Source organism: Cryptomeria japonica, chromosome 1 (assembly GCF_030272615.1).
Source record: "Cryptomeria japonica chromosome 1, Sugi_1.0, whole genome shotgun sequence".
NCBI lineage: Eukaryota > Viridiplantae > Streptophyta > Pinopsida > Cupressales > Cupressaceae > Cryptomeria > Cryptomeria japonica.
Genome location: NC_081405.1, coordinates 630,401,513 through 630,413,877, shown reverse-complemented (window position 1 = coordinate 630,413,877; position 12,365 = coordinate 630,401,513). Strand labels below are relative to the sequence as shown.

Genomic DNA, 12,365 nt, shown 5'->3' with positions numbered 1-12,365 from the left:
CATGGTTATCCCTTTTACCTTTGCACAAGAGTTTATCCATTGGATAAAAGCTTTATTCTTTGAATAAATAATTTATTCACTCAACCCAACCTTGACCCTAACCCCGAAGTTAACTCCCAGGTCATGTCAAGCATTTAATGCTTATTCTCTCTCCTCTCAACCTATCTCACATTGACACTTGTCATCCTGAGATTGGGTTGAAAGCCCTCACATGGATTGAATTTCATTCAATCTTGACCCTTGTTGAGATTACTCAATCTCAACCATCCATTGCTCCATTTAACCTATAAATAGAGCCCAAATCCTCAAGCCTCAAGCATCCTGAAAACTTGTATGCATTTAAGCTATAGGCATTTTGAGAGAGCATTTTAGCATAATCAACTCATATATTGTCATTTTAGATAAAATAAATCATTTTAGTATCAATAGCTTAGTATTAGCTTCTTTATTTACATTTAGAGCAATACTTCAATCTCAAACCTCCATAAGCATCCATAGTGCAAAAAGCTGCTGAGAGCTACACTATTTTGGAAATCGGAGAGGAGAGGAACAAGGGAGAAGAAACCAAGAGCATGTTAGGAGGCATTTGGAGATGCCTCATCATATTTACCTTCTTAGTTAGATATTTTATCATGCTTTTGATATCTCTTTTGATATGCTTGTGTAGGAAAGTATTTTGTTTGTGATTTCTGACACTAACGGTTTCCCTTTTCTTCTTGTTTGTGTCTTGATATCATTGACTAACCTTCCCTTTTTGCAGAGAATCACATCCAGACGCATGGGTCGTTGTGAAAATAGTCATCAATTATGTCCAGTTGAACCCAGACTAAATCCCCTCCCATGCTGACTTCCTCCAAAGTGAAGTTGAGATACAACGCAAGCTTGAAAGTAAAAATGCAAAGAGGAAAACTAGAGTTGGAGTTAAGAGAAAACAAATGATAATTAGCCAAAATAATGTGCAAGGTGTAATAATGATTTTTGGTGCTGTTTCCCAAGGCCTGCATCGGCCAGCTGTGGGAAGCATGCGAAGGGACACCTCTTGAGATCTCCTCCAACTTGCAAAGATCGTCATTATGGCGAGTTCTAAGGTTCCATTTATTGTAATAATTAGAGTCCTTTCTATGATTAATGATCAAAAGTTGACACTCGAACCCATCGACGATGCAGAAATAGGTGGCCAGCCAAGTCAACATTTGGTAGCGAAGGTGGGGACCACTAGAAGCCAGCGAGACAAAGCCCACCCAATTTGAATTTGAAAATACCGCCAGCAGCGTAGCATAGTACTCGACCCAAAGCAACCTATTGATTAAAGGAAAGTGGCACTTCATTGCTTGATAGAGGCGATTTGTTCGTTCCCAATAAGGTCCTTTTGCTTGTCAGTGAGAGAATATAGGTGCCTCCAGCACCTCATTCCTTTTATATCCAGTCTCGTCGTAGCTAGAGAGTTCGCCACCCCATTCCCCTCTCTGTAGATATGCTGAATTTGAAATTCTTCCAGCTCGACAATCATGGACCAGATGTCCTTGATGACATTTTTGATTCTCCAGTAGATCCCTGAAGCACATTTAGTGGCCTCAATAATCAATTTAGATTCCCCTTCAATGATCAGTCTTTTGATACTGGTGCCAAGGGCCAGCTTAAGCCCCCCAAAAAGAGCAAGAGCTTCCGCCATGTTGCTCAAAACAGAGTCAAAAATTCCTACATAGGCCAAAACTAGGTTGCCCAAGCTGTCCCTAATAATTCCTCCCCCTACTGCTGAACCACTACGAGCGGCACCATCAAAATTGAGCTTGAGCCAAGGGGGGGGGTGATGACCATCTGGTATTGAGCCTCTCCATCTTTTTTGAATTGTCATGTTGGAGGAAGCTATCTGGAAACTTCCAATTTTTAATCCACCTCTGATCCAGAGCCATAGGGTTGCCTTTCGGGGTCCTCCATTTGCTGATGATGGCAATCTCCCTAAGGTAATTCTCAGCTAAGTCAGTCACCATGTCAACTGAGCTGTTGGTGTCACAGAAAATCCTATTATTTCTTTCCTTCAAGATATGCCAACAGACATGGGGAGGAATGAGTCTCCAAAAAAGAGTGATTGGCGGGTGAGCAGAAGGGCACTTCCAGTTGCTAATAAACTGCTACAAGTCTTCCAAGAAAGTCCAAGCCAAATTGAATTTCTGAAGAACTTTGTGCCAAACCCCAGAATCAAAAGGGCAATGGATAAAGAGGTGATTTATGATTTCCTCCACACAACTACACATAACACATTTGTTGGAAAGCATAAATCCCCTCCTCTTCAGATTATCAATAGTAAGGACCTTCCCGTGAAGGACCGTCCACTAGAAGAAGTTAATTTTAGGGATGAGCTGAGAGTTCCAAACTTCTTTCCAACTACAACAGTCATTGAAGGAGGCAACCAAGAGATTGTAGGCCAATTTAACACTGAAAGGCCCTAAGGGATTCATGGTCCAAACAAGTTTATCTGTATGAGTGAAACAGGGGATCCTAATCCCCTTCAGAAGGGATTGCAACTCTTTAGCCAGATGAATCCATTGGGGGGTATTTCCTAGACTATTAGCAAGCCTTAACCAGTAGCGAGAGGGAGAGATGTAGTTGATCACAAGGGAGGAAATAGAATCCTTCAGAGGGATCATGAGACAATTGAACCAAGAGGAGGCAAGGGGTTTGTCCCCAATCCAGTTGTCCTCCCAAAATCTAATTTTCTCACCACTTCCAACTTGCCACTTTAGACCCTGCTTGAGTAGTTTCTTATTCTTAACAAAGTTGTTCCAAATTTTAAACCCAGGAGGGAGCTCATTGGAAGAGAGGAAGGAGAGGAAGTGGGTGTGGTTGAAGTACTTGGCCCTCATAATCATGCTCTTGTCTATTTTTTCCTTCATAAGGATCCATCCGATTTTTGTCAACAAGGCTTTATTCAGATCAAAGATTTTTCTAATCCCAAGGCCACCCATGCCCTTTGGTTTGCATACCTTTTCCCAGTTGACTAAGCTTATTCTGGTCTTCTCCTCCAAACCCATCCACAAAAAGCTTCTTTTGATTCTCTTGAGTTCCTCAGCCATAGAATTGGAAATCTTAAAAAGAGAGAGAAAGTAGATAGGGACACCTTGAAGTGAGGTCGCCAGGAGCTGGAGTTTACCCGCACTACTCAGAGTTTTTCCAGTCCATCCCACAATTTTCTTTTGCATTCTTTCTAGGATTGATTCCCAAAAGTGTGGGGTGACCTCCTTGGTAGTGAGGGGGAGACCCAGGTAGGAATCTGGGAGATCAACAACACTACAACCCAGGATTTGGGTAAGTTTACCCTGGAGAATTATGTTCGTGTTAAAGAAGTAAACCTTACTCTTGCAATAGTTAATCAGTTGACCAGAGGCATGGGCGTACTCTCCTAGCATATGCTTCCACTCTTTAGCCTCTATCAGAGACAAAAGGTCGAAAAGGAATGTGTCATCCATGAATTGCTGCATAACCATAGGGGGGAGAGTGGAAGCAGCCTTTACCCCTGAGATTCTATTGGTCCTGATCAGATTGGAGAAATTCTTACTTAAGACTTCAGCTCCCATAATGAACAAATAAGGTGAGAGAGGGTCTCCCTAACGAAGCCCCTTCCCAGCCTTGAAGAAGCCCCAGGGGGTGCCATTGACAATCACCGAATAGTGAACACTTTCCACCGCCACCCTGATAATATTGATAAATCTTTCCTGGGATCCCATCTTAGAAAGAACCGCATATAGGAATTTCCAATTAACCTTATCATAAGCCTTAGAGATGTCAAGTTTAAGAGCCATACCTGGGTTGCGACTTTTCTCCATGGAGTGAATGACCTCATGATCAGTAATGACAACATCAAGGATCTGCCTGCCCGGAACAAAACTTCTTTGATAGGGACTGATGCATTTATCAAGGAGGGGTTTGATTTTGTTGACAATAACTTTAGAGAAAATTTTGTAAATTGAGTTACATAAGCTGATGGGCCGATAGTTTGATATAAGTTTCGGATCAGGAACTTTGGGCACCAAAACAATGAAGGTGTTATTCAACTTCTTGAGGAGTTTACCAATGTGAATGAAGTCCCTGGTAGCATTAGTGAGATCATACTTCACAGTTTCGCAAAAAGTATGGAAAAAAGCTGGGGGGAAGCCATCAAGACATCCGCCTTCTTATTTCCCCTAGTTTTTCTTTTTGATTCCTGTCATTCCCCCTTATCTTTATCCGTTGGTGAGGATTGGGTGGAACAAATACCAAAAGAAAGAGTAGTCATATCCCAGAGGATCTTGTAGCAGATGAGGAGGAGGTCGGGTCCAACCCAAGCCCAGATGTAGGCGAGGCCCCAGCGCAAGTGCTCCAGATATTCCTCCCGCAACTTCCCATTGGGTTGGGTAGTAGATTCACGATTGTTGGCGGAGTGAAGGTAATGAGTCCTATCTTCTCTGTGCTAGTCGCCTCCACATTGGGACCTTCTTGATCAACCTTCACTTTGGGGATCTCTCTTTTTTCTAGCTCTGGCCCCAAGCATCTCCTTGAGGGGGTAGGAGCCTTCTTGGAGTCGGGGGTAACTATCATGTTAAGAATACCAACCAAGAAGGGGTAGCCCTCCTCAGAGGTATCTTGAGGGCCCGTCTTTTCTATCAGATCCTCGGTTTGACCCACAAAGTCATCAGAGGCCGGGGGGTTACCATTCTCAGTTGTCTCCCCAATAAAAATACCCGGGGATGACAACTTCTCCTTCAACTTTTCCTCAGGAGGTTGAGGGGTCGGGCAGTCCGCAATAACATGGCCATGTTTACCACATCTTTGATAATACAGGGTGAACTCACAATACTGGTTCCTACTTTTTGACCAACTTTGACACTTAGATGAACATTTTGCAAAAAACCTTCACTTTCTGACACCTATAACTTTTAAACCATTAAGAAATTGAAGATGATGTAAACTAGTGATTTGTAACATCGTTTTTGCAGATTCTAAATATACTTTTTTCAAATTTTTTTGAATAAAATTTTATTGATTTTTCCATCTCCCTCAAAAGTAGTTTTTTAACAGCAAACAACATTTTTTAGAGTGATGTGCATCCTGAAACGTATAAATTTTTTTCTATAAATGATAAAAAATTATCTCTTTTAAATTTTGGTTTGTAACATCAATACCTAGGGCATGCAGTTGGTTTGATAGTTATATGTTGAATATTTTTTATTTTATTAAGTTTTGAAGTCTGACTAATTATAATTTAGATATAGGTGTACGTTTGAACACATAAATTTTTCTATATATATCAAAATTTAGTTTTATTTTTTTTCTTAGAAAAAAGACATCAATACCTAGTGCATAGATATTTTTCAGAATTTTTTTGAATTAGATTACTATTTTCCCAATGCATTGAACGAAGAAGTTCATGTTCGGTGAAAAACCTACATTCATAAAAAAACAAAATAAAAATATGTTAATGAAATTAAATATATTAAAAATTATACTATTTGGAAAGCTTATAATAAGGATTAAATCCTTAAGAAAACAAAACTTCTAAATGAATTCGTTTGACCCCTCAAAAGCTAATGTAAAATTGGTTTTTTATCAGCATTTGATAGATGCAAAGGAGACTCCATTGCAAGTATGATTTAGAAGTAGAGAGGTTCTATCCAATAAATTTTGATCTAAGAGTCTTTGATCTAACTCTCTTCAATTAATTACTTCAAATGGGACCTCTTAAAGCTTAAATCATTATATTTTCTAAAAAAGGAAGATTTCAACAAAAATCAGGATGTACCAAAAAGTGGGAACTAGCTTTGTGAGTTCACCCTACAGAGAGGCGTTCTCATAGACAATTTCCTATGTCCATTTACCTCATTTGGATTTGAGGGTAATAAAGTTAGGGAGGGGGTTGTTAACAACCACATTCACACAAAGGCTAGCATACACAAGTATGGACTTCTGCATTGTCACATTGTCAACGACAACAAACTGGCCAAACGAGTTACCAATCCACCTGAAAATGGTATCATCCCAAAATTCCAGTGGGAGGCTAGGGAGTTTGATCCAAACCGGCGCTAGTCTAAGGAGGTCTGCACTTGGGTCAAACCCCAACTTCCACTTGGAGAGAGTAAGGCGGTGCTTACCATAAGACCATGTACCAGACATAACATAAATGAAGTCTTCCTCTATAGTAAATCTAAAACGGATGAGTCTGCTAGGCATGACAGAGACAAAGACACTACCTTTAATTTTCCATCTAGAGCTTGCCCATCTTCTAACCATATCTATAGTGGGTCTGAAGGGTAGGAACCTTCCAACCAGGAAAAGGTGGAGGGATGAAACAATATTATCCATGTTACCGTCTAGGAGGCAAATCTCGGGGCCCTCCTCACCATTAGTGACTTTTGGCTGCAACGTCGGACTTTCTGGCTTGGAGTTCCCCAAAGGGTACCTTTCTAGGAGTTTTCTTGAGCTTCCTTGGACAAAGGACCCACCTCCTGAGTCTTGGGGTCCTTTTTGGAAGAATCCAAGTTGGGGGCCACCAGAGGAAGCTTCGCAAGGTAGGGGGCCTCGTGCAAGATCTCGTTGCAAGCAACATCAGAGGGATCCCATCCATCTCCTTGGGCGCGCAACACAAGAGCCAGATCCGGACAAATCTGCAGGTCAATCGGAGGGGGGTCAGGGTCTAGGGAGGACTGGCCCTCCCTAGCAGAAACACCAGGCATAGCAGGAAATTCAAAAAAATGTAGAGTGGGAAAAAATTGCAGAGCTAATAATTTGAACTAATCCCTATTAGATGTTACCACCAAAAGGCCATCTAAAATTAAATTTTGATGATGCCTCCTAGAAAAATTCGAGACTCTTGGGAGCCAGTTTTATTGTCAAAGATGATTCTAGTAAATTAGTCTACGCAGGTTCAATCAAATTGCCAGAGTGTACAAATAATGACTCAGAATTCGCTGCCCTATGGAGGAGTTTTTTATTGAGTAGAGAGAGAGGATTAAATAAATTGGATATAGAAGGAGATTCTTTGAAAGTTGTTCATGTTGTAATGATGGGAAAAGCTCCAAGTTGGAAGTCAAAGATGTGGGCAGATGCTATCAGTGAGATTATGAAAGATTGCGAAGAGTACTACATTAAACACATTTACATAGAGGTCAATTCGGTAGCGGATTTCCTTTCAAACCACGCTATTGATCAAAGAAAAGCATCAATCATAGCCAAAGATTTTTGGAAGTGGCAAGGATTAGATAGATTTTTGGAAATGGAGAGATAAGACAAAAGTACATATTTCTAAACCTAGAGATGACAAGAGATAATGAGGAAGATAAGGCAAATCTTTCCTGTTCAAGGGAAACCATAGAAATAGATAGAATATTCTAGTTTTTTCATGCTTATAAATTTATCCAAAGTAGAGACCGGGTAGTAGTTATTAAAGAGGAGAAGCAATGGCGGGAGAGATGGTCACCATCCAGGGAGTTGAATGTTCTTGTGGTCAAGAATCTGTGGTCGAACAATTGAAGAAGTTGTTTGCTTTAGATGGGGATGTAGTAGAAGGAGTGGTTAAGGATATAATAGGGGGAGGAGTGTTTCAAGGACAACAAGTCCACAATGCAACCCTGTTGGAGTGTTTCATATATATTGCTAGGACAACCGAGATCCATGAATCCACTGAGAAGGCCATTGAGTGTATGGTAGTTGAATGGTTTAAGGAGAAAGCACTGGTGGCCTTAGGGGAGCTGAACTCGACAACATTCACTATTTTAGTGGTGGATGTGTTCAATGTTGAGGAGATTATGAAGAATGGTCACATGTATGATACCATAATGGTGTTGAGGGATGGACTAGAGAGGAACAATCTAGAGACATATGAGTATATGATGTCTGAGAATAGGTATTTGTTTCCCCCTAAACAAATCAAGAGAGCTCGGGTGGTCATTGATGCTATCAAGACCCTACTGTTCTCTCTTTGTGGCTAAGATGTTAAATTTTCCTTTGAATTAATAGAAAGGTAGCTACCCCTAGGTAGCAATTTGCAGGAAAAAAAAAACTAAGGAGTATTCATTCCACCAATGCTCCCTTTGACTTGATCTTGGTCTTATTTTTTATTTAATTGCACCTCCAAGAAATTTAAACCGTACAAATTTGATATGAAGCATGAGTCTGAGGAGTATTCGTTCTATCAAACTTTGTTGGTCTAGTTTGTTATTTTATTGTCTCTCTAAGAAATTTAAACCCTACAAATCTAATATGAAGAATAAATGTGGACTAAGAATTTTTTTTTCCAAGAAAGCTCTCTTCAACTTGATTTTCATCTCATTTGTTATTTTATTGCACCTCCAAAAAAATTAAACCTATCTCTAAGAATACAATGGAATATTGATCTTTCAAACACCTAACATATTGACAAAGAAATATAATTAATGCCCAAAGGCATTCTACAATGACAGAAAGGGGTGGGTCTATACTTTTTATTCCAATGAACTCTAAGAACACATTGGAATTTATTTATCCTTAAAATACATAAATTATTGACAAAAAAAATATAATTAATGCCAAAAGGCATTCTACAATGGTAGCAAGGATTAGATTCTAATGGTGTTTTGTGAGTCAGTCTTGTATTATGTATTAACCATGTAATCATAATCAAAACAAAAAATGAAAACAAAAAATGTTACCTTTTATCTTAAATTTGATGGTCATTTGTAGATATAATAAAAAAATTGTGTTAGTAAATAAAATAGTTTCAAAATAAAATATAAAAACTTTTAACTAAATAGAAAAACTTCAAATTGATAGATCTCAACATTTTTTTTTAATTGAAAACATGCATATATTAATGATAAAAAAAATACAATTGTAAATAAAGGTTAAACACATATTGAAAACATGCATATATTAGTGTTCTTTCAAGATAAGAATCTTGAAAGCTGTAAATAAAGGTTAAACGCAATTGTACCAATATATTACAAAGCATAGTACCAAGCAAAAAAAAACCATATTACAAAGCATAGTAGGGTGAAGCAATACACGTGCATAGCGTGTGTTACAGAAAGAATATAGATGTATTTATGATATCTATACTAGTAAAAACTAGTTGGTGTCTTATTAAATGAATCACAAATTGATGTACTAACTATAAGTCAAATAAAAAAAATCTAATAAATGATGATTGTAAGTCAAATAAATGAAAGATAGAATAATTAATATTTGTACATATCTACCTATTTTAAACTTTTGTTATGTTATAAAAATATATTCTATTGTAATAACAAATAAAATTAAATTTTAGATTTGTTATTTTAACTAAATATTTAATGAATATTAGAATTGTGTATCAGGATAAACCTATAAACTTTAGATTTATGTGTAATACTAAAAGACATAATATATAATATATTGATAATAACTATTTCTATATATTTATATATAATACCTAATGTGTCAACGGTTGGGCAAAACAAGCCAAGCCATGGCATATGGAATACGTTATGGCTTGTCCTCAAATTATACTCTCTACACATTTTGTATTACTAGTTCATCATCTACTGACATATTAATATTGTGTAATAAAATTATTAAAATTTTGTTTTATGTGAGATTAGTGAGTTCATTCGTTTGGCACCAACTTTAAAATACTCCATGTGAAATGAAATTATAGCCTCCACCTAAAATGGGTATTTCTTCAACTACCTAGATAGTTGACATGTGATTTTGATGCAAATTATTTAAGAGTTTTTAAGACCACCTCCACCAATCCTTCACATGCCACTTTCTTATGTAGCTTAAGTCTCCAATTTTTAATAGATTATTTTGTTTTTATTAAAGTCAACATTAAGATTGGTTTTTTTTTCAATAATGTAGGTAGGAAAGATCTATAAGAAAAAGTAGTTGATAAAGTTTTCTTGTTTGTGAGCTATTACAAATCATATTTCAATTGGATTTTGTTAATTAAAAGTCCACTAAAAATCATCTAGTGAATCAATAGTTCTTATTGATATACCTAATATCTAGAGGAAAAACTTAGTAATGAGATCAATTATTCAAGTATATTTGTACGAATAGCACACAATTATTGAGGAATTATTTGTGCAAATATTGTGGTGGTCAAAGTGAATGGTTAGCGAGGCAATAGGGAATATGTATGGGATGTTAACTCAAAATGACCACTTTGTTATCCTTTCATACATAACGATTCCCATGGTGTTTGTCATAACTACCCAGAAGCCAAAACAATAACTATAAGCACTTAAGTCGCCTATGGAGACAACGAACACAAATTGTCAATATTCAATGCACCATTAGGAGCTTAGGGTGTGTGAAGCTAGCGATAACAACTACTGGTACCCTTCCCATATTCAAAACCTATCAACAAAGTGAAATGAAACAACACCAACAACTCAAATATCACAGCGCCTAAAGGAATAAAGTTATAGAAACTATCTATATAACAACAACAACAACAACAATGTAAATAAAACTAAAAGTACAAAGTTATAGAAATGATCTAAATTATATAAAATAGTAATTAGATTAAAATAATTCTATTATAATTACAAATCAAGACTTTTTTTTAATTTCAATTTTTATATTTTTTGTATTAAGTATCATAGAATCACAAAGTTCATTTTTGCTCATTCGAGCATCCACGTTACAAACTTATTACATACTAGCTCCTTTCGAGTACCAAACTAGAAACAACAATTGGAAGACCAAGGGTCACAACTTAGAAATCCACTTTAAACAACCAATGGAAGACCAAGAGTCACAACTTAGAATTATACACAAAGGTGTCCCTCATGGGAGTTGAACTTGGGTCTCCACATTGAGAACTCAATGCTTTAACCATCTAAGCTCAACCCCTTGGACTATTTTTATATTCATAAATAAAGAACACAATAGTAATTTTTTATAATATTATTCAAAATTTTATATTTTTACAAATATATTTTAATTAAAAAATTTAGTATTATTTTATTTTATAGTTCATTGCTTTAAAAATAAAATAGGTAATAATCTTAACCAAATAAATTGAAATAACATTTTAATCTAAAATAAAAATAATTTTGTCTTCAAACGTTTAGTGTCATGGTAGTAACACTTCGTTGGTGAGGCGACCACCAAGATTCAAATCCTTGTTAGACCACTAGCCTGTAGGCATTGTGTCGTCATTAGGCTATTGAGCTCACAAATTTGAACAAGTGAAGTGTGGGGAATGATAGCCCCAGAACTGGTCTCGTGGGAAGAGATCCTTCGTAAGTGATCTCTTTAAACTCAAACTAGACTAAAAACCCAACTTTTTCCAATATATATACAAAACTCAATTTAATATTTCAAAAACACTATTACTTCAATAAATTATTAAAAAATAAACATTAAAAACTTCTTAAAATTTGAATTAAAAATAATAATTTCCAATTTATAAATTAATGATAATCTCCACAAATTTTTCAAATTTGGCCTCTGTAAAATGCTATTTATATGTAATCAAATTCATTCCTAACAATTTTCTCTAATTGCTTCTCCATGTCAAGCCAAATCCATGATAAACATTTGTGATTGCCCAAAGCTAATGAAGGGTGAACTATCTATGAGGAAGCATAATATCATTTGAGTTTTGATTTTGGATAGAATCGGTTGCAATTAAAAATGTTTTACATAATTGATTATGATTTCTTGCAACTGACCATATTTCATCAAATCAATTAGAAGCATGTCTAATTGATTTGGCATGTTTTTAAAAGTTGAGTATTTATAACTTGATTTTCACTTAGATGTCTAAACTTAGAAAATAAAGAAGTGTTGTTCACACAAACTTTGACAAGCTTGATAGGTAGGGTTATTCTCGCTTTATAAAACCCCTAAATTGACTAATCAAATGGCTTTAGAGTAAATATTGACGACAACAAATTTAACTATGTGAGACATGACATATATTAATCTATATGTGATGATTTCATACCCTTGTGACAATGCAACATGTAATGGAGCTTGATGGAACTATATGACGTGTTTAAAAAAAAAAAAGGTTTTACCCTCTTATACAACACCATAGTATATAATTTGAAATATTTTATACTTTAAGAGAACGCATAACAACTAGTTGGATAGGGAAGAAATGGACCCAATTTTTAAAAACAAATTAAAAAGGCAAGAGTCAATTTTACACTATAAAATTAAATTATATTTAATTCCACATCATAGATTTAAAACTAAGGATTGGGACCTATCCCTAGGAATGTGTGAAGGTAGAAACATGCTAGATTTAGGGAATATGTTAGCTTTTAGTGTAAAAACACATCGCTTGTACATTAGTTATTATATAAAGGCCAACACACCGACATATTATACACGTGAGATCAATAAACCACTTTAGGGGGCTA

General features: G+C 36.2%; 1 protein-coding gene across 1 annotated transcript; it reads right to left on the bottom strand.

Annotated features, from left to right (window-relative positions):
- Positions 1-1,324: 1,324 nt before the first annotated feature.
- LOC131042502 (uncharacterized) lies at positions 1,325-1,672 on the bottom strand. Its single transcript, XM_057975816.1, has one exon. The coding sequence runs from the start codon at positions 1,670-1,672 to the stop codon at positions 1,325-1,327; it is 348 nt and encodes a 115-aa protein (XP_057831799.1).
- Positions 1,673-12,365: the final 10,693 nt, after the last annotated feature.